This window comes from Aegilops tauschii, chromosome 5 (genome assembly GCF_002575655.3).
Source record: "Aegilops tauschii subsp. strangulata cultivar AL8/78 chromosome 5, Aet v6.0, whole genome shotgun sequence".
NCBI classification, from domain to species: Eukaryota; Viridiplantae; Streptophyta; class Magnoliopsida; order Poales; family Poaceae; genus Aegilops; species Aegilops tauschii.
In genome coordinates, this window is record NC_053039.3 from 437,328,880 (window position 1) to 437,352,073 (window position 23,194).

The 23,194-nt window shown below is 50.6% G+C and overlaps 1 protein-coding gene across 1 annotated transcript; it reads right to left on the reverse strand.

The window, feature by feature from the left end:
- Positions 1-17,927: 17,927 nt before the first annotated feature.
- LOC109740688 (disease resistance protein RGA4) lies at positions 17,928-21,575 on the reverse strand. The gene is made up of 2 exons (XM_020299738.4): positions 20,562-21,575; positions 17,928-20,422 (listed from the first exon to the last, which is right to left on the reverse strand). Exons 1-2 carry the CDS (start codon positions 21,338-21,340, stop codon positions 18,505-18,507), a joined length of 2,697 nt encoding a protein of 898 aa, XP_020155327.1. The 5' UTR covers positions 21,341-21,575; the 3' UTR covers positions 17,928-18,504.
- Positions 21,576-23,194: the final 1,619 nt, after the last annotated feature.

Below are 23,194 nucleotides of genomic sequence, written 5' to 3' on the forward strand. Positions count from 1 at the left end.
ACTCGATGACTCATCGGAATCTTCGTGATTCCTCCGCATTAACGAAGGACCGGTTTCCCGGTCATGTATGTACGCGCATCGTATTCGGATAGACGCGGAAGTACCGGGGGCTATATAGTAGCCCCACCGTCAAACTCCTATGGCTAAGTGAAAGTTTTAAAGCAATATAGTCCGACTGCCTTGTTCGCCACGCTATCACCTCCTTAATCGACCAAGACGTTGGATCAAGTGTGAATACGCGTTTTTCCTAACACCCCCGCATTATATGCGTGGGGGCTGAAGCCGACGACTGCAAACTTTGAGGTTATATACATACATAAACGGCCGCAGAGGAGGCATCATCATACTTTCAGGCAAAAGTATAAACACAACCTTTATAATCAAAATAGCATTGTTTTTACAATTGGGATACATGTCACTAGAACATGATACTCTTCGAGCACTGAGCCTCTATTAAACAAGCGCCTTCTAGGACTTCTTCAAAATAGTGCTCGGCCGATACCTGGCCTACGGCCAAACTCTGGGTTGCAATAGCGGTGGCCCCCATATCTTCCCAGTATGTCTTAACACGGGCAAGGGCCACCGCGCACCCTCTATGCACACCGACCTCTTTGCAGCGTCGATATGCGGCACAGCACCAAGGAATCGTTGCACTAAACCAAAATAACTATTCGGTCTTGGTCCTTCCGGCCAAAGATGGTCCACGACAGACCTCATGGCAAGCCCGGACAACCTATGGAGCCCAGCCCACTCGGCCATTTGCTCATTTAACAGCAGCGGACGCGTTGGAGCACTGAACTACGACCAGTACAACTTTTCCACTTCATGATCTTTTTGATCTTTGAAAAACTCAGTCGCATCAGCAGCACTCGTTGCCAAGTCCAAGTACGCGTCTGCACCACTCCATAATTGATTCAGAGGGGCATACTTCGGATCTCCGAACTTCGTCCGCAACAAAAAGGGCTTCCCAGCCGTGATATCTCCGGCTTGACGAAGCTCCTCCTTCGCCGCTCTGATTTTAGAGCGGGTCTCCTTGGCTGCTACCATGGCTTTCTTCAGGTCCGCCGCTTTCGCTTGGCTTTCCTTTTCGAGAAGCTCATACCGGTCGGCGGCATCCTTAAGCTAAACAGCCATCTTGGCTATTTTATCTTCGCTCTGGCGATGAGCAGCCTGTTCGCCTCTTAATTCTTCGACCGCCTTTAGGGCGGCCACATCACTTCTCCTGGCTTGTTCCTTGGCTCGGGCAAGCTCCGCCCGAAGGGTCTCCACGGCGGCAGCTCCATCTGCAGTCACAGCATATTATAGATACTAGCATCATGCTCCTCTTAATATCTGTTAACCACCGGAGAATACATACCCTGTGCCTCGTCAAGCCGCTTGTTTACAAGCACGATGTCGGCATCTGCCGCATCAAGTCGCCGCTCCAGTTCGGCAAACTCACAAGTCTGGCCAGCCACCGGACCCTCAGCCGCCTGCACATAAAAGCAGCATGATCATTACCTGGGACTATGATCCTCTGTTTGCTGCCTTTGGACAGCAGCCAGTCTCTCAGGGCCTACTATCTACATAGGACACTCCTAGCGTGTGCGGTACCGTCGAAAAATATATATATTACTTTGCGTACCTCAAAGCCTTTTAGCAGGATCATAAAAGCTTCATGCAACCCACTTTTGGCGGATAAAATCCTCTCAACCACCGTACCCATTAAAGTACGATGCACCTCTGAGATAGCCGCTTGCTCCAGAAGACCCATCAGTACGTCCGGTTGTGCACCGGACAGTCCCGGACTCTTTCTGTTGCTCTCCTTAGGAGCCGAATCCTCCGGACTTCGGGTGGCCGAAGGGTTACCTTCTGGCCTTGGCGGATCAGGAGAAATCCTCCGCGATGACACCTCAGGGTCGTCCGCCTCATGAGGTAGGGAGACAGGGGGAGGCGTTTCACTCTCCATCATCTCCAGAAGAAGATCCCTTGAAGACGGACTCTGTCGAGAAGGGCTACGATCCGAACTGCAAGACATACGTCTCGGTTATTGTCCTCGGAGATGAAGCAGGATATATTTACCAAAAGTACTCTTGTTCACTTACAGCTCGGTGGAGGGCTGACCCCCTTGCGGGCACAGTGCGGTAAGGACGCCCTCCGGGGCAGGGCCCCCTGGCGAAGGTTTCTTCCCTCGTTTGGAAACCCTTGTTTCCAAATCTTCAGAGGCGGTCCTTTTCCTTCCTTGGGGAGAGGGAATTTTAGATTCTTCTCCCCGATTATCCTCCTTCGCGGAAACACTAATTCCCCCGGTTTGGATGAGTAATGCGTGAGGCCCGCTTTCGGCTTCTTTATTCCTCCCTTTATCTTCCCCTAATGGCGCTTGATAAGGTGCGAGCTCAAGCATCCTGGCTAGTACAGGATCCGGTGAGCCTTCAGAAAGGGGGGCTGAACACCTGATCATCTTCGCCTTTTTTATCCAGTCTTGGTCAAAGAGCGATTTTTCAGAATGATGTTGTGACAAATTAAAAGACAGCGTGTTCGGTCGCAGAATTACTTATGTGGGTATCTGGACGGTTGTAGTTTAGACCCGCATCCTCGGTGGTGTCCGGACACTTTATTCGTGATCCGAAGAATAACCCATACATCCCTTCGAGCGTCACGCCGAAGAATTGCTGAATAGTTCGTGGTCCTTCCGGGTTGAACTCCCACATACGGAGAGGTCGACGTTGACATGGCAGGACCCGACAAACTAACATGACTTGCATTACCTTGACAAGGCCGACATCTCTCCTGAGGAGATCTCGGATGCGACTCTGCAATGTCGGCACGTCATTAACTGGCCCCCAGTCCAGCCCCTTGTTGACCCATGACGCCAGTTGTGGCGAGGGGCCCGAACGGAAGGCGGAGGCAGCTACCCTCTTAGTACTTCAGGGAGCTGTGATGTAAAATCACTCCCGCTGCCATAGGTCGGACGTCTCCGGGAAGGAACCCTTTGGCCATGGAGCATCTGCGCCTTTGCTTATTATGGCACCTCCGCATTCTGCGTGTCGCCCATCGATCATCTTCGGCTTCACATTGAAGGTCTTGAGCCATAAGCCGAAGTGTGGAGCGATGCGGAGGAAGGCCTCACACACGACGATAAACGACGAGATGTGAAGGATGGAATCTGGAGCTAGATCATGGAAATCGAGCCCGTAATAGAACAAAAGCCCTCTAACAAAGGGATCAAGACTAAAGCCTAGCCCTTGGAGGAAGTGGGAAACAAATACGACACTCTCGTTGGGTTCGGGAGTAGGGATGACCTACCCTTGAGCAGGCAGCCTATGCGAGATTTCGGCGGTCAGATACCTGGCTTCTCTTAGCTTCTTGATGTCCTCCTCTATGACAGAGGAGGCTATCCACCAGCCTTGAAGGTTGGATCCGGACATGATTGAAGGTCCGAAGCGCTTAGCCGGAGCCTCGGATGTTGGAATTCGAGGTGGGGGAAGGGAAGGATCGAGCACGAGAAGAAAAGGACAGGCCTTGGCCCCTTTATAAAGAGGGTGAATATCAAGCGTCCTCCGCGTGGCCGTTTGGAACTTGCCTAAAATCGAGGAGTCATACCAACGGGCACGATTGGGTTACCGGCACCCGTATTGATGAGAATCCCGTGATAAGAGGAACACGATCTCTGCTTCGACAGGACGTGCCAATAAAACTGCCTCGCAACACGTGCAGTGGCAGGCTGGGAAAAATGGTTCGTCATGACCGGACCACGGCAGAACGTCACGCTATGAAAAGTTGTCAGCAGATTAGATTTGTGGAAATATTATACTCTCTACGGTGGTATGTGGAATTTGTTTTGCAGAGCCAGACACGATCCTAATGTTCAAAATCTTCTATGGAGTATTCGGAGGAGGAACCCGCCTTGCAATGCCGAAGACAATCTGCGCGCCGGACTCATCGTCATTGAAGCCTGGTTCAGGGGCTACTGAGGGAGTCCTGGATTAGGAGGTCCTTGGACTGCCGGACTATATACTTTGGCCAGACTGTTGGACTATGAAGATACAAGATTGAAGACTTCGTCCAGTGTCCGGATGGGACTCTCCTTTGCGTGGAAGGCAAGCTTGGCAATTCGGATATGTAGATCTCCTCCCTTGTAACTGACTCTGTGTAACCCTAGCCCCCTCCGGTGTCTATATAAACCGGGGGGTTTAGTCCGTAGGACAATAACAATCATAACCATAGGCTAGCTTCTAGGGTTTAGCCTCTACGATCTCGTGGTAGATCAACTCTTGTAATACTCATATCATCAAGATCAATCAAGCAGGAAGTAGGGTATTACCTCCATCGAGAGGGCCCGAACCTGGGTTAGTTCGGGACCCCCTACCCGAGATCCGCCGGTTTTGACACCGACACCCGTGAAGGCTTCATTCAATCCGTTTCTCGCGGACAGAATCCTCTCAACTACCGTACCCATTAAGGTACGATGTTCCTCTGAGATGGACGCATGTTGCAACATGTCCATCAATGTGTCCGGCACCTCCGGATTCCTGGAAGCGGCTGCGGGATTACGGACTCCCTTCGAAGGGATATGTTTACTCGACCCTAGAGTCGTCTCCGGCTGTAAACCGGATAGTCCGGGGCCTTTATTGTTGGTCCCCGAAGGGGCCGCACGTCCCGGACCCTGGACTACCGAAGTATCACCTTCGGCCGTGGTCTTCATTGTCCCTCGCACCACGTGTTGATCGGGAGAGATCCTCCGAGGCGACATCTCGAAGTCGTACGCCCTATTAGGCGAGAAGGTCTGTGGAGGCGTCTCGGTTTCCATCATCTCTGGAAGAAGATCCCCCGAGGAGGAGGACTGTTGAGGAAGACTGCGTGCCAGACTGCAAACATATATTTTAGATGTTACCCTTGTAACCGGAAAGGAACGGGATATGTTAGGACACCCTTGTTCACTTACGATTCGGCTAAGGGCTTGTCCTTACGGAGGAACTGCGCGACAACGTCGTCTTCCGAGCCCGAACCGCCTGACAGGGACATCTTCCCTCGCTTAGGAGCCTTTACCTACAAATCTTCGGAGCCGGTCCTTTTCTTCCCATGGGAGGAAGGGATTTCAGCTTCTCCTTCTCTTTTGTCTTCGGAAGAGGGAGTTCCAATCTCCCCGTACATAGTGTCTGGTGTACCTTTAGAATGGAGGCCACCTTTGGCCTTCTTGCTCTCCTCCTTGTCCTCCTTCGCCGGCACTTGATATGGCGCCGGAGCCAGCATCCTTGTTAACACAGGATCAACTAAGTCTTCGGGAAGAGGGGTCAAACACCTAATTCGTTCCGCCTTCTTTATCCAGCCCTGTTTGAAGATTGTTTTGTCAGTATGTTATTACGGGATATTTAACTAAGATGTGTTCGGGGGTCGAGTGCTTACCGAGGTATCCGGATGGTTGCAGTCGAGGCCGATGTCTTCGGTGGTATCCGGCCACTGTTTTCGTGTCCCGAAGAATAACTTCCACATTCCTCTATGCGTCGTGCCGAAGAAGTGCTGAAGGGTCCGTGGTCCTTCCGGATTGAACTCCCGCATGCGGAGGGGCCATTGCTGGCATGGCAGGACCGGGCGGACTATTTACCTGGATCACATTGATGAGGCCGATGTCCTTTTCGAGGAGGCTACGGATGCGGCTTTGTAGCGTCTGCACTTCGTCAATTGATACCCAGTCCAGCCCCTTATTAATCCATGATGCGAGCCATAATGGGGGGCCAGATCGGAACGCAGGTGTAGCTGCCCACTTGGTACCACGGGGTTCAGTGATGTAAAACCACTCCCGCTGCCATAGGTTGGAAGTTTCTGTGAAAGAGCCTTTTGGCCAAAGAGTATTGGTGAACTTGCTCACCATAGCACCACCACACTCCGCTTGCTTCCCCTCGATTACCTTCGGCTTCACATTAAAGGTCTTGAGCCATAAGCCGAAGTGTGGGGGAATGCGGAGAAAGGCCTCGCACATGACAATGAACGCCGAGATGTGAAGAAAGGAGTCCGGGGCTAGATCATGAAAATCTAGCCCGTAATAGAACATGAGTCCGCGCACGAAGGGACGGAGAGCGAGCCCTAGCCCCCGGAGGAAGTGGGAGATGAATACGACCCTCTAGCCGGATCTGGGAGTAGGAATAACCTGCCCCTTAGCAGGGAGCCTGTGGAGGATTTTAGCGGTCAGGTATCTTGCCGCCCGGAGCTTCGCGATATCCTCCTCTGTGACAGAGGAGGCCACCCACCGGCCTTGAGGGCTGGGTCCGGACATGACTGGGAGGCTCGGAGCAATTAAGTTGAAACCTGGGTGCTGGAACTCGAGGTTGGAAAGGTTGAGGAAGAGGTAGGCGTAGACGAGAAAGACGGGTTTGTGCCCCTTTATAAAGGCGATGAATATCAAACGCCTCCTCATAGGCCTTAAAGCCTGCCTATTCCCAAGGGATCATGCCAACAGAATGGTTGGGTTACCCACACCCGTATTGATGAGAATCCCGCAATAAGTGGACACGATCTCTGCTTCGACAAGACGTGCCAATAAAACCGCATCTTGAAACGTGGAGCGGGAGGCTAAAAAATGGTTCGAAACAATGACCGGGCAGGGACGTGATATCACGCTACAAAAGTTGTCAGCAGGTTGGACTCGTGAAATATTATACTCTCTACGGTTGTGTGTGGTACTTGTTTTGCAGAGCCGGACACGTTTTCTGTGTTCGAAGGATGCTTTGGAGTATTCGGAGAAGGAACCCACCTTGCAATGCCGAAGATAATCTGCGCGCCGGACACCTCGTCATTGAAGCCTGGTTCAGGGGCTATTGAGGGAGTCCTGGATTAAGGGGTCCTCGGGCGTCCGGCCTGTTGGACATGGGCCGTGAAGATACAAGACAGAAGACTCTCTCCCGTGCGGGGTCCAGATGGGACTCTCCTTCGCGTGGAGGGCAAGCTTGGCGTTCGGATATGAAGATTTCTTTCTCTGTAACCGACCTTGTACAACTCTAGTCCCCTCCGGTGTCTATATAAACCAGAGGGTTTAGTCCATAGAGGCAATCATAATCATACAGGCAAGACTTCTAGGGTTTAGCCATTACGATCTCGTGGTAGATCAACTCTTGTAATACTCGCATTCATCAAGATCAATCAAGCAGGAAGTAGGGTATTACCTCCATAGAGAGGGCCCAAACCTGGGTAAACATCGTGTCCCATGTCTCCTGTTACCATCGACCTTAGACGCACAGTTCGGGACCCCCTACCCGAGATCCGCCGGTTTTGACACCGACAACATGTAAAATAGGATCTATCATATTGTACATGTACACATATTGTATACGTATGTAATTGTATTCTGATCATTTATATATTAAGACGTGAGGTTGGATGTTAGCCATCCACGCAAAACCCTAAACCTATCTTTCTAACTGATACATCGGGAGTTATAAATAGCCCTTGGTCCTTGTGTTAAAGGAAATTACTAGTAGCGCTGCTAGAGGCATGTGTGATTGTATTGTATTGTAGGTTGGTGTATGTTCTTCCGGACGACGATTTATACAACTGAACCAGCCGAAGTAGAGACATTGATGTGTGTAATGAAGCAATAATATAATTAAGTTCTCTAGTGAAACCAAATAAGAGCACTAGGTTGCTAGCCTATATATATGCATGTAGGATACTCTCCTGGTCACTTGTCTAGCACTGCTAGCAGCCATGAGTCTTCCAAATTCCAAAGTAGTATGATAGCCTAGGTTCGAGTCACAAGAGAAAGAGGGTTCCACTAAAGTGATCATCGTGGTGGTTCACAATAATAAGTGGCTAGAATGGGAACGGGTGGTGTTGGGAATGGGTATGTAACGGCAAGACAGAGAGCATGTTCGCTAGCCCTCCGTGGTCGCGAAGTCCTCAACTCTATCGCCAGCTTCACTCGAGTCAGCCGGCAGCCATCTATCCGTTTCGGCGCCAATCTTGCTTCTCGCTCGCACGAGGGAGCCAGCCTGAAGCCCATCAAATCGCACCATTCCTATAGAAATTGTACTAGGCTGACAGTCCAAATCGGTGGGAAAGATGGCTGGGCTATAGCGCCTAGCCGGCAGCCATCTAGGGCCCAGGCTGCTGGTTCGATGTTCACCTTTTTTCCCCTGTAGAGATTTTGCTGGTTACAGAGGCTATACAGAGAGCAGGAAAAGAGAGCATTATTAAGGGAAAATTTCATGTTTTGAACTAAAACCACGACACTTTCCTTGGATCGGAGGGCTATATGTTAAAAGTAGCTGATGAGATCATCAGAAAAAAAATCAAATAAGTAATATATTACCACAGAAATAGGAAACATCCGACCCTGCATTAAAAAATCCTGCAAATTCAGAAATATCCTAGCGTTAATTTTAATATACATGTGAAAACTGTAATTAAACAATAACCATTAGATTTGATTAGACCGGCTTCTGACCCCGTGTCGCCCTCCTCTGGCGACACGGGGGAACCCTAGCTGCCACCACTAGCAGGCCTCTCCGCCGCTGGAGGGCCGGCCGGCGAAGCCACGCCGGGCCCCACGAAGGCGGCGGCAGGGCAGATCTGCCTCCTCATGCCCTCGAGCTCGCCCCCACTCCTCCGCCCCTCAGCACACCCCACCCCCGCGGTGGCTGCCCCTGCTGGTTCGGCGGCGCCAGATCCGGTCCTCCCCAATGGCCTTCTGCGCGGATCCGGCCAGCAGCCCCCCGACCATCCTCAGCCGCCACGGGCGCCGCCCCTCTCCCTTGTGTGCCTCCCCTCCGCCCGCGACCACGGGACCCCACCCGGCGCGCCCTCCACCAGTTGCTGCATGTGCTTGCCGGCTAGCGGAGGTCCCGGAGCTCCTGGTCGTTGCCATGCACGCTCCCCTGTAGCCATCCCCACCCCTCGCGGCGGCACGACCCAGCCTCTGCTGGTGCTACTACCGGCCATGGGTGTGGTGTGGGACCTGCGGCCGGTTGCGGGGGCGTTTGCGGCTTGCCTTCCGTGCAGGCGACCCTTCTCGTCTCTGGCGGCGCCTCCTCCCTCTTGGGCCACGGTGACTGCTCTCGCAGGGATGCGGCGATGCGTCTGTGGTTGTGCCAGACACGTGGCTCCTCACGGCGGGCATTTGTTGGCGATGCTCTGGTCCTGGCAGCCTAGGCCCGCGTCTCTCCAGTGTCCTTGGTTGTCGGCGTCTCTGTCGGGCATCTCCGGCCTCGCTGACCATGTAGTTGCGTCCATTTCCAGCTCACCCTGGCTCGTCGACGTCTCGACAGCTAAGGCCACGACAGTTCGGATCTGCGTCTCTCCAGTCCTAACTTGCCGGCGTTGCTGGACGCCGTCGTCCTACCCCCCCTCATGGTTCGCTTCGTGGCCTGACCCACCATATATGCCTCAAAGCCTCCTCCTTTTGCCGGATCCAACGCCCGTGGGTTCAGAGGTGGTGCCACCCTCCGACGGCAAGTGCAGCCCCACCAACCACTTCCTGAATGGTTGTTCGGGCCAACGTTGGCTTCCTCATCTTCGATTCCAGACTCGGCGGCTATGAGATTGCTCAACTTCAGGTCAGGGAGAGATCCCTGCTCGGCTTGCCAGTGCTGGCAGTGATGGCGCCCGCGGGTGTCGTTTCCTTCTTGGAGGCGCTCTCAAGGCGTTCAGCTATGCCCCTCTTCAAGCTCACGGGAAACCCTAGGTCTGGTTCCCCCAGACCGGATAGCGATGGCGTCTCGGCATCGTATTCCTTCTCGAAGGCGTTATCTTGCTTGCTCGCGGTGTCCTTGGTGTTGGCTCGGGTGATGTTGGAATTCTTGTTGGTTCGGCGTTGCCGGTCGTGGTTCGGGCTTGATGGGTTTAGCTGTGATGTATCTTCTATTCGGGCCGAGCATCCCTTGTCTCTGTGCTCCAGACACCATGTTCACGCCTGTCTGCGTTCGTGTCATGTGTTGTACCCTCCGTACTCATTCTATTCCTTCCATCAATGAAATGATATGCAAGCTTTGCGTATTCATGAAAAAATAGATTTGATTAGACACCATGTACAATAACATGAATCCCACGTTCCTCTCTCTCCCCAAAAATGCTAGATGTATGCGGTCATAGAGGCTTCTACAGACTCCTTCCTAACCAACTAAACATGCCCCCCCTCTGAATTTTAGGTGGGTGGGGCCCCTCCCTCCTCTTTGTCCAATCAGAGTTTGCCAGCTCAAACACACCTTGTAAAACCTTGTAAATGTTCGTCGCTGTAGCATTACTGCACTCTCCTATATCTAGATCCCGTTTCTATCTCTCCCCACTCTCTTTTCTCGCTTTCTACTTTTGCTTGTAGACTCGCCGCCGTCGGAATTCATGATCGCCCCTTAGGTGTCGGGTCGGGTCTCCATCTCTTCATATTTTTGGTACTTAGATTATTTGTGTATGTCCAATTTTGATTGTATCTCCAATTTTTGGTACGAGAGTGCCCATCTATTAGCTTCAGTAAGGAATGTTGCTTAGTACTTCAATCCCTAGAATAAATTGTGCATGTCCAATTTTGATTGTATGTGTTCAGATACCTCTACAATCAGATCTGCATTTGCATTATATTGATATACATTGGTAATAAATCGCCCTTTGTCTTAATTTTTTTTTCTAGCGCCACTAGAGGCAGGTGCGACTGCATTGTGTTGGAGGCTGGATTACGTCCTTTTCTGACAACTTCAGTTTATACTCAACCATCCAAAGTACAGAGATAGTGATGTGTGCAATAAAGTACAAATATATTTGAGTTCGATCTCTAGTAAAACTAGACCAGAGCGCTAAGTTGTCTAGCCTATATATAAGTAGGATACTCTCCTGGTCACCTATCCAACACTAATAACAGGCATGAGCCACCCAAATTCCGAGCAACATGACAACCTAGGTTTTAGTAACAAGAGGGAGAGGTTAAGTGTTCAATTGAAGTGATCACCATGGTGGTTAACGGTAATCTTGGTACTAGCATCTATAACGGGAATGGGTGGTGTCGGGAATATGTGTGAAACCACACCCATCCTTCATCGATCCAGGGAGAGCCGGCGACGCGGGCAGGTTGCAGGGGCACTCTCTGTCAGGGGACCTGGATGTGACTGTTGTGAATATGAAGTTCGAGCTTTCGGCGTTGGACACAAGCACGCATCTCGTCCCGCTTGCCCAGTTCACCTTCGTGGCTATTGCGACGCCTTGTAGGTTTGATGTTTGCCTGAGGTACTTTGGTACCCACCTCCCCCCCCACCCCCCCAAAAAAGTCTATTTTGTTTTTGCGTTGTAAACTGAATCCCCGTAAGTTGCAGTTCGGCTGAAACGTGACTTAATTAAGCTTAAGAAGCACTAACATGCCTTGATATTGTTCTTCCTTTTAAAGATGAGTTGCCGGTACCACTTAGCAGCAGTGGTCAATCACCACTTCACCTCATGCACTGGCACGATGTCATCATTGATTTTGTGGTCTCAACTCAACTGGCTACATTGCAATGTTGTGGGTAACCCATTTCCATTTCTCTGTCCAATAGAAAGAAGCATCTCAAACACAGAAGGATAAAAAAGGAATAGTCCTTCCATACCATGAAAAATATATTAAGTCCACATATTAAAAACAGGTAGTTCAGGCAATACATGGTTCAAAACAACCCAGACCATGAGGACATAGCACAAGAATGAAGCTGACCGTCAGATCACATCATGAAGTAGCGTCCTCCAGCGGCGACGGAGGGGAGAGGAGGATAGATAGAGGAGTTTGGCAGCTAGGGTTCGGGGGCACCCAAGTCGCCCGGGGTGGGGGCGACGCGGGGCTGCCAACCCCAGACCATTTTCTTGCATACCACAATAGGCATCCACCTAACCACTTGTAGAGTTAGTATTTAGGAAACTAACTTTAGGTTAAACATGAGGAGTTGTGGTTCACAAAATACTTGCCTATGAAGAAAGAAGAATTCCCGCAAAAAAAAGAAGCCTAGCTGGCCCATTTCATCCCATCCCCCCTCCTCTCCTCTCCCACAACCGCGCCGCCCCCGCGGGCGGCCGGCCGCGCCCAGCCCTCTCCCCCGCGCACCTCTCCCTCCCCTTCCTCTCTGTCGCCGGCGCCCACTGCGGGCCTGGCCCGGGCGACGCTGGTGACGGCGGCCCCCTGGCTTTTCCCCTCTCGGGTGTCCGCCGGCGCGGGACGGGGCGACCCCGGGCGGTGCTTCTAGGCGGCGGCGGGGGCGGACTTTTGGACGGCGGCGTCGCCGTTGGCGGCGGGGTGACGCGGCGGCGCTGCCTGGCGGCGCCCGCTCGGCCCAGATCTGGGCCCTTCGGGCCCCATCTGGGCCTGGGCGGGCCGGCGGCGGGGCGGGTCTGCTTCGTGGCTTCCGGGAGGCGGGGAGAGACGATGAGCGGCAGGGTGCTGGCGGCGCCATCGCCGGCTTGCTGCAGTGTGGCGGCGGGGCTTAGCAGGCCCGTTTCGGGCCTGGCCGGGCCAGGGGTGGCCTGGCATGCCCTGCTGCCGCGTCCGGACGGCTACCGCGACGGTGCTGGAGGTCCTGGCCTCCCGCACGACGGCGGTGGAGGTGGTTCCCTCCCGTTCGGCTTCGGTGCTGCTTCTCCCTCCGCGGGGCGCTTCTCCCCGGTCCTCTTGGCATCGTGTTGGTGTTCGCAGTGAGGCGGCGTGGGTGACGGCGCAACCGCGATGGCGCTTGGTGGTGGGCGGCGGTCTAGCTGGTCGGCTCCGGTCCGTGGGGCGGTGGGGATTGGAGTACGGGAGAAATCCTTGCCGGTCTTCGGCCCCGATGCGGTGACACTTGCGGGTGCCACCATTCCTTCCTGGAGGGTGTCGGTGATATCCATCCCCCACCTCCCTCCGCGTGCCGGGGAAACCCTAGGACATGTCCGGGCAGCAGCGTCGTCGGCGTTGCTTTCCTTCTTGGAGGTGCTGTTTTGTACACGGTGGTCCGGAGCCTCGGGTTGTAGTGGTTTGTGTCTGGTGGGCTTAGCGGTGGCGGGTCATCCGCGCTCTGTCGAGCTGCCGTTGTTGGCATTTGCTTCTTCTTCTTTTTCTTTTGGGCTTGTTGTGCTGTTCGCCCCAGCGATCCTGTATCGGTGTTGGTTGCTTTGGAATACAAAGCGGGGGAAACCCTTTTTCAGTAAAATACTTGCCTATTTAAATGAGCATTTCAGAACCATGATTAACCCAATAATCAGGTTTTAGCCTGAAAGCTCTCTGACGGAGACCATCAAAGATCAACTTAACTTGTTATAGGATCTCAACCTGAAACTAACATATTCTTCTGTCATTAGACTATTGAGCCGGGACCGCTAAAACTAATTTAACTATGACATACAAATGGTCGCCTAGGATTCCCATTTAGCACCTGAATCACAACTGTACAGACATGAGCCTGCCACTAGGACACCATTACAATAGTTAGAGAAATGTGCACATAGACACTCAACAGAAACCAGTAGAAGAACTATAAGTTTAATTAATTGTTCTCTTCTAGCAACTGTACCTAAGTGCTAGTTACGATATGGGGTCCGACTGTCAAAAAACCTTTCAGAACACTTAGGAGATGCTAAAGTTGACCCTATGCCTATAATTACACTGATTGGTGATTGCACAAGGCACCCGTCATTTTAAATGTCCGAAAGTTTTGTAAGCGAGGAGTTATCCAAACCAAATGAATCTGATAAGAATCAGTAAGCAATGTTTCTTACTGCATGTAAATCATAAACGAAAAAAAGGTCCACGTCAGATTTTAGTTGTGTGTGCTCCGATTTCTCGACAAGGTTTTTGACAAAAAAAGCTTATTCAGTCAGATTTGTATTTGTATGATATTAGAGCTGTAATGATATTAATGCATTGGTAATAAATAGCCTTTGTCTTAATGAAATTACTAGCGTTGATAGAGGCATGTGTGGCTGCATCATGTTGGAGCTTGTCCTTATCTGACGACATTGATTTATGCCTCCAAACCATCCAAAGTACAGAGACGGTAATATGTGCAATGAAGCAATATATATTCGAGTTCTCTAGTAAAACAAGACAGGGACTAACGCCAAGTTGGCCAGCCTATATATATGTTGTAGGATTCTTTCCTGATCACCTCTTTAGCACTATTAGGCGTTAGCAGGGATGAGCCACCCAAATTCTAGAGCAGTATGACAACCTAGATTTAAGTCATAAGAGGAAGGGGGTTCGGTTGAAGGATCACCATGGTGGCGAACAGCAATCTTCGCACAAGCATCACAAGTGGGAGTATGTGAGATAGGAATGGGTGGTGTTGGGAATAGGTATCAAACCAGGTTCCCGCGTTTGTCGTCTCGCCGGATTAGGCATTGCGTTCGCCGACTGCGCCGGATTAGGCATTGGGAATAGGTACCAAACCAGGTTACCACCAGGGCATTGAACCTAGCTTGAGCTTCCAGAGATTAGGCATTGCGTTCGCCGACTGCGCCTGAGCTTCAAGAAGGTGAGAATTCAGAATCCCACCTTGTCAAAGACAATCCTTTCAACAGCAGCCGTATGCAAATACAAGGATAGAGCGGTGAGAGCAGCAATACCATCCCTCGGAAGTTCCCTTACTACAATCTTCGAAATGCGGTGCTTCCGAAGTTTTGCAATATGTGAGGTTTAAATTTCTTCGTGATATGGAAGGACTGTTCCTTTTAATCCTTTTCTGTTTCAGATAATTCTTTATATTGAACAAAGTAAAGAAAATGGGTTTAACCACAAAATTGCAATGTAGCCAGTTGAGTTGAGACCACCAAAATTGTTGGGGTGGCCTGAAGAATGATTGAGCACTGGTGGTAAGTGGTAACCGGTAAGTCCCCTTAAGATTTTCTAGAATAAGGATAATATCAAGGCATGCTAGTATTTCTTATGGTTAATTAAGTCCAAATTTACTGAACTGCATCATTGCCAGGATTCAGTTTACAATGCGAAACTAAATTAGAATTTTCAAGGGTGAGTACACAATCCCATCAAAATAAGAACGGAAACTACAAGGCGTGGCAATGGCCATGGACCAGACTCATCTGGCTCGTCAAGCGGTGAAGGCTCGTTTGGCTCGAACTTCGTATTCACAACAGTCCTTAAAGAGGGGGATCCTACAACCTGTCGTCTCGCCGGCCCACCCTGGAGTTGTTTGACACATATTCCTAACACCACCCATTCCTGTTCCCGATACTACCTTTTGTGATGACCAAAACCTAGGCTATCATACTGCTCTGGAATTTTGGTGGCTCACGCCTGGAGAAGTGACCAAGAGAGTATCCTGCATACATATAAACTGGTGAACTTAGCTTTCATTTCTAGTTTTACAGAAGAACTGAAATATATTGCTCACTGCCTCAATGGCCAATAATTGTTTCATTGCACACATGCCTGCCTCTGTACTTTGGATTGTTCAGACATCAATTAAAGTTATCAGAAAAGGACATACCGGCCCCAATGCAATGCAGCCACACATGCCCTCTAGCAGCACTAGTACTAGTAGTGATCTAAACGCTCTTATATTTCTTTACAGAGGGAGTACAAATGTACTCCTATATACTACCAAATGCAAATATAGAGCCACTAGTATACAGGAAGACAAGGACCAATAACATGTTCGCTTTTCCCCCTTGGGATCAATCCAAATGGACGATACACGTGATTGCAGACCTTCCTCGCTGGAGCAGCACCTGTGACAGCTAGTGCTCCACCATTGCAACGCCGCACAAGTTAGCAGAATTCTTCATAGAGTACATGGAGATTGGATATGTGTGAACGTAGGTGTATATAGATCAAATTGTTTAATTAGCCGCCAAATACCTAAGTAATCCTAGTTAGAAATAATAATGGATGAAAAATACCCTTTTAGTCTTTTCAAGGCTGAAAGAGGCACTTGAAGATCGAGGCATAAGAGCATCAGTTTCCAAAAGCACTCTCCCATTTCCAAGTCCAAAGCCATTTGAAGATTGGGCAAATAACTTGCTTCACATGCCAACACATCTCCCGATTAATCTCTGAAAACTGCACCCCCTTCTCCATCCTTCTCTTTAGCCCCATGATATGGTGCCCGACTATCAATATACCTTAAGTTGACCATGTGCTTATGGTTCCACTGATTGGTGATTGCACAAGAAAGTGCCCATCATTGTAAATGTCCTGAAGTTTCATAAGCGATGAGCTATCCAAAGCAGATGAATCTACCAGAATCAATAAACAAGATTTCTTAGTACTTCAATCCATAAAAGAAAAAAGTATATATGTTAGATTTTGATGTGTGTGTTCTATGTCTCGGCAAGGCTTGTCACAATTTTTTTTTATGCACGATCAGATTTCTATTTGTATTAGATTGATGCATCGGTAGTAATAAGTAGTCCTTTATCCTTGTTCTAAAGAAATTACAGCGCTGCTAGAGGCATGTGTGGTTGCAATGTGTTGGAGGTTGGGGTATGTCCTTTTTTGATTACTTTGATTTATACATCTGAACCATCCAAAGTACAGAGAAACTGAAATGTGCAGTGAAGCAATATATTTAAGCTCCCTAGTAAAACCAGACAGGATCGCTAAGTTGACTAGCCTATATATATGTAGGATACTCTCCTGGTCACTTGTCTAGCACTTTCAGCAATCATGCATGAGCCATCCAAATTTCAGATTAGTATGAAAACCTAGGTTTGAATCACAAGAGCAAGATGGTATTCCCTCTGTAAACTAATATAAGAGCATTTAGATCACTCTTATATTAGTTTACGGAGGGAGTACGATTTAAGGATCACCATGCTGGCTAACGGCAATCTTGGAGTTGTAATATGAATGAGTGGTGTTGGGAATAGGTATCAAACCACATTTACTTATCTGTCGATCCAGGGCGAGCCGGTTAGGTGGTTGCCAAGGCCATCTCCAAAACAAGACTTGACTGTTGAAGTCTTTCATGTGTGAACTGCCAGCACTACCACATTTCTAAGGAAATGAGCCTCACATGAAGTGCTGGCCAAATGAAATAGATCTTCATCATTTTCGTCGAAATCAAGTTTTCCCGGTATGTTCATTTTTTCTTCGGAATAAATCTTCCTCAAAAGCTTAACAGCTGTAGCAGCTTCATCAATCACTCTCCAGTTGATGCATGAAATGTCATGGGACTGCACAGTAGGATCCATAGGTAAAATCAAATGCATATTTGGATTATTCCAGATAAACGTGTCATCTTTACTGAGAATAAACAACCGCGGAACGTTGGATGATTTTGATCCAGTGAACTTCTTTCCGAACAAACCATTGAACAGAAGTGCTTGAAATAGCTTTGCTTGCTCCAGCTAAGCGAGGAAAACAGAATGAATCTTCATATTAATCAAAAGCAAAAAAAGAGCAGGGACAACAACGGTAGCAAGAAGAGCGTTCACAGGTTGACGCTCTTCAGTTTAGGTCATCCATGCCTTGTAGTCGAGCTGTCATGCAATTCATCCATGTAGTCAGTTGTTGTTTTTTTCGCGAATACGCAATGTTGTGTACCACTCCATTGATAGGTAGGAGAGACAGTTTACAGTGGTGCAACTCTCGGTGGCGTCCACAAGCTGGCGATACCAAGAGTGTATGTTGAGCAGAGAGGGGGTGAGGTTTTTCTACAGGAATTAATCTGTCTAAGCCTTTGGCGCCAGCTCTAGCCCATAGCCGCGCTTCACTCTTGATGTCGTCAAAGAGCTGAGTGGTGTGGCGATACCAAGAGTTGGTGCATCCTACAGTCACACATTGTAGCTTTTAATCTTATTTTTATTATTTTGTTTTTGCATTGTGAACTGAATCCCGATAATTTGTAATTCGACTGATCTCGACTTGATTAACTTTAAGAAATAGCATGCCTTGATATTGTTCTCCATTTCAGAAAATCTGAAGAGAACTTACTTACCACCAGTGTTGAATCACCCATGAGACCTTCTGTTCTAATATTTCCTAGTGTGCACTAGGAACATGTAGCTGGTACAATATCACCCTAGAATTTGTGGTCTCAACTCAATTGGCTACGTTGTAATGTTTGTGCTTACCCATTTCTGTTACACGGTTTAAAAGAAAGAAGCCTCTGAAATAGAGAAGGATAAAATGGAACAGCCCTGCCATATCACGAAAAACATATTAAATCTGACATATTACTACGAAATGGGTAGTTCAGAGTTCAGACAATACGTGGTTCAAAGGAAGTCAGGCCATGCGGACATAGCACAACAATGAAGTTGGTCTTTCACTTTGCCAAAGACCTCGTGCTGCTCCACCCTCTCCGCACCCTCGCAGGTGACGACATTCACAATCTCCCTCGCCAGGCAGCGATTCTCCATGCCGGTCCTCTTCTTGTCGTTCCTTAGGCGCGCCCCGTCGACCATGGACTCTAAGATGGCGGTGTAGTACATGGAAAGATGCCGTCGTGCCTCACTGGCCACGAAAAAGTATGGGGTTGGCAGTTATCTGCAAATGCACGACAGCCTGCTCAGCCGCCTGGTTAAGCAGGTGCATCTGGACGCCAGGCCCAGGGGTCTCAGAATTCTCAGCAGGCATCATCCCTCCCGTCTGCATCAAATGATCGACATCTGACTGAGATGTTGCTTACTTGTTTTGATAAACAGAACCTTGGGTCGTCTGGGATGCATCTTTGCCGCTTCTTTCCACTCCTGTTTTGCTTTGTCACTCAATCCATCATCAAGAGCCACCTCCTTGAGACGTCCGAGGAGCTCCATCCTTATGCCACCGAAACCGTTTACACCCTTACAGAGAAGTTGGAGGGACTCGAAGCACGGAAGAGCCTCCTCTTCGATTTCTAGACCTTCCATGGATTGCACTACAATGCACATGCGTAGCAGGATATTGAGCTGCCCCTTTCTTATGACAAACTTCTCCATGTGAGTCGCTATCAGCTTCAGGTACTGCAAGGAGTGCACCATGCTCAGGGAAGCAAGTACATCCCCGGTGAACTTACCAAGGGATGAAAGGCATAGCTCAGTGAGACCAGCCAATGCGGTAACAAATGGAGGTAGACTGAATATGTTGCCTTGTAGCTTCAGTTTACTGAGATGGCAGGATTTTTCCAGGGTAAAACTCAGCAAGTCTTCTGAACATTCGTTGAAATTCAGTGAGAGTGAACGATGGTCACTTGCATGGCTACCTCTCTGGATGAACCCCTTAATGGACTTTGAAAGATGAGTTATGCTGCTGGCTTCCGTAGTGGACTCACACCATATTTTCACCCTTGTCAAGTTATTCATATGATCCATGAGCTGTGCGATTCCTTTGTCAGCAACGAATCCTGATAGCGTCTGCAAGTTACTTTTCTCTGAAAGGAATCTCTGCAGCTTACTTACTCTCTGACTTACATCTTCAAGCTTGAACTTTCCAAAGAGATGAATCAAACAAGGCAGCTCAATGACTTCTACAGGCAGAATCTCTATCTTGGTTCTTGTTATATCAAGTGTCTCCAAAAGTTTTAGTTTTGCAATTTCCTTGGGAAGCACTGCAATGGGGCCACCAAGGCCTAGGTACCTAAGCAGTAACAGGTTGCATATCTCTTTGAGATGCTTGTCGCTCAATTCATCCTGACATTCTTCCAGATCCAAAACTCGCAGCAGTTCATACTTGGAGAAATCCAAAACAGATTTGTGTGCCTTACCAAAGATTGTTAAAGACCGGACAAAAGGTAAATCCTCTCGACTCATCCTGGCCCGTCCGGCACTTTCATGATGCAGTGAAAGCCAACGGGTCTTGCCGGGTGGGCGTGCCTGATCATGTGACAAGGTAACGAAGTTCTCACATCTGGACTTGTGCAGGATGAACTCAAGCATCATGCCATGAGTTTGGCACGTCTTCACCTTTGTATTGTTGCTCACATCAATAGGCCGAATGATACTGTGGTCGACCAGCTTCTTGAAATAGCACGTGGCGAGTTCAGCATCTCCTCCAAATAAACCTTCAGCTAGCCATCGCCTTATGAGCCTTTCTCTCCTCACCGGGCGATCACGCGGGAAAATACCCAGATATAGCAGGAATGTCTTGATAAAATGGTCAGGAAGACTGGCGTAGCTGTGGCGAACCACGCTCTTCATTCTCGCTAAGGTGTCCTCTGTTTCAAGATGTTCACCCAGGTTGTTGCACAGCCTTGCCCACTCTGCCCATGTCGGATCACCTCTGCTCTGCAAGAACTGGGCTGTGGTAACGAGAGCGAGTGGCAGACCATCGCATTTCTTTAGTGCTTCTGAACCGAGCTCATTACTAGGCGATGAATCCTCCAAGGAAGCTTCTTTGAGGAACAACTGTCTTGACAGATCCTCGCTAAGAGTTCTCATTGCGTACACATGACCGTGAGCAGAGCTGCAGGCATTTGCTATGTACTGAATGGGCGTGGTCACCACCACTCTGCTGCTCACTCCCATCACTGCAGGGAAAGAATTTTTCATGGTGTTCCAAAGTTCTGTTCTCATGTCATCAATAACAATGAAGAACCTGGTCAACAGGGCAGATCAAATAACAACTCAGCAGAGGACATCCATTGTTCATACAGAAACAAACAAACAATCAAGTGAAGTTAAAAAATAACTGAGAAATGAGACATGTCAGTGATGGATTTCTCCAGTAGGCTCACCTCTTTGACCCGAGGCATTTTCTGAGATGTGTGCTGAGCTTCCTGGCATCCCCGGTTACCTGCATCCCAAGCTCCTCGAGGATCTCCTTGAGAACATCCACCGCGCCTTTGTCCGCCGCACGAACCCAAGCCCGTGCTTTGTACTGGCATACCACGGTGTCGCTCTCGTACACCTCCCTGGCGAGAAGAGTCTTCCCCGAGCCTCCGAAGCCGACAATGGAGATCACCTTGAGCTGTTTAGGGTGGCCGTCGGTGTCCCTTATCAGATCCAGAAGCTCGTCGCGGGGCGCGTCCATACCCACGAGGTCGGCCGCAAGTGCGTGCGCCTCCTCGGAGAGGGCGCCCGGTGCGGATGCCTCCGAGGTGCTGGACTCGCCGCCGCCGTAGCACTCTCTCAGCTTGGACACCTCTTCCGATATCTTCCTGATCTTCCGGATCTCGGCGGCGAACTCCGTGCGGATCGGCGCCGTCTTCAGCCTGCTGACGGTCTTGCGGAGCGGCGACGCGGCGGCGTCCTTGGCCAGGCGGTGGGAAAAGCGGTCGATGCAGTCGTCGATGCTGTGGCCCAGCTCGCGCGCGAGCTGTATCCAGGCGGTCTGCACCTGGCTGCTCGAGCGACGGCCGTCGTGGTCGTGGATGGCGGCGTCGATCATGTCCAACTCCATCCGGATGCGCTGGATATCATGCTCCAGGTTCCGTCGTAGCTTGTAATTTCCATCTAGAAACGCGAACAGCTTCAGTGCGACCCGACCGACAAAAGCCGTCGCCACAATCTCCATCTTCTCCGCCCCCTGCTCCGGCTAGCCGCCGACGGCCCCAAGGGGGAACCACCAGCGCTTAAGCTCTTGTATGTGTCTATCTGCTTCAAATCCGCTATGTACGTACTTCTCTAGATCTGGACACCTCCCAATCTCAGCCTCAAAGCGGCTTCTGGAGTTGACCGACCAGGGGCTTGCTGACGCAGGGGTCAAGTCGTCAAGGGATTGCTCTTGACGAACGGCCGCATCCGTTTGGATGGAAACACACATAAATCACACCTTAACCCGCGACGCAAAGGGACTGGCGTTTATCTTTTGTCCGTGGTCGACTCATTTCCGGCCCAATCTTAGATCGTGTTTGCGTCCAAACTGATACGGCGCGGACAGGTGGGACGCGCACCCTTGTCCTCCCCGACCCTCCCGTCGGGGACACAATGCTCACATTTCCTCCATCTTTCCAAAAACCCTCCCACCCTCTCTTGCCCCTGCCCGCTCCATGGCCCGCGCACCAAAGCAACCCGCAGCCGCCGTCCCGGCCGCCACCTCCGCCCGTCCCGCGACAAAGAAAAAGAAGCCAAGGTCGGAGCTCGAGCGACTCGACCGAGAATCGGCCAAGAGGGCCGCCGCCGAGTTCGCCCTCTAGGACAACGAGGCCATCGTCGCCAAGGCCACACAGACGGCAACGACGCAGGGCCTCCTCATGTTAGGGTTGTGCCGACCCGCGACGGTCATTCTTTCGGCCGCAGCAAGCACATGCTCGTCGGCCGTTTGCCCTCCACAAGGCCAATCGCCGGGCTCCTCCATAACACCGCACACGACCCGTGTTCATCCAGTGCACGGGCATGCTCCGACCCGGTTCTCCACGTTGTCGGACGGCAGAGTGACCGCGCTGGCCACCCCCGACCCCGCAGTCGTCATCGACCTCAACGCCACGCCTGGGTCTGGTGGCACCAACCAGCCGGGATGTAAAGGAAGCAGACGTGGTCGATTCCTACGGTCAAGCTTCCCGACGCCGGCAACCTGTTTGACAGAACGTCCAACCCGACGCCGACGCAAGACGACCCCGACTTCAACAATTTCATGGAGAGGGACGTGGCCAGGCCTTCCACCCCGAGGGCCAAGGCTAAGGCTGTTGGGGAACGTAGTAATTTCAAAAAAAATCCTACGCACACGCAAGATCATGGTGATGCATAGCAACGAGAGGGGAGAGTGTTGTCCACGTACCCTCGTAGACCGAAAGCGGAAGCGTTAGCACAACGCGGTTGATGTAGTCGTACGTCTTCATGATCCGACCGATCAAGTACCGAACGCACGACACCTCCGAGTTCAGCACACGTTCAGCCCGATGACGTCCCTTGAACTCCGATCCAGCCGAGTGTTGAGGGAGAGTTTCGGCTAAAAGATCAATGATCAATTGTTGTGTCTCTAGGGTGCCCCCTGCCCCCATATATAAAGGAGCAAGGGGGGAGAGGCGACCGACCAGGAGGGGGGCGCCAGGAGGAGTCCTACTCCCACTGGGAGTAGGACTCCCTCCCTTTTCCTTGTTGGATTAGGACAGGAGAGGGAAGGAGAGAGAGGGGGATAGGAAAGGGGGGGCGCCGCCCCCCTCCTTGTCCAATACGGACTTGGGGGGGAGGGGCGCGCGGCTGCCCCTTGGCCGCCTCTCCTCATCCACCAATTGGGCCCATGAGGCCCAATAACCTCCGGGGGGTTCCGGTAACCCCCCCGGTACTCCGGTATATATCCGATAACCCCCCGAACCATTCCGGTGTCCGAATATAGTCGTCCAATATATCAATCTTCATGTCTCAACCATTTCAAGACTCCTCGTCATGTCCGTGATCACATCCGGGACTCCGAACTACCTTCGGTACA

Bases quoted from the DNA above. Each gene is read 5' to 3' on its own strand.
- LOC109740688 (XM_020299738.4), bottom strand. From the start codon at position 21,340: ATGGAGATTGTGGCGACGGCTTTTGTCGGTCGGGTCGCACTGAAGCTG. The intron at 20,423-20,561 runs GTGAGCCTACTG...CCTGTTGACCAG, and splicing joins AAATGCCTCGGGTCAAAGAG to GTTCTTCATTGTTATTGATG.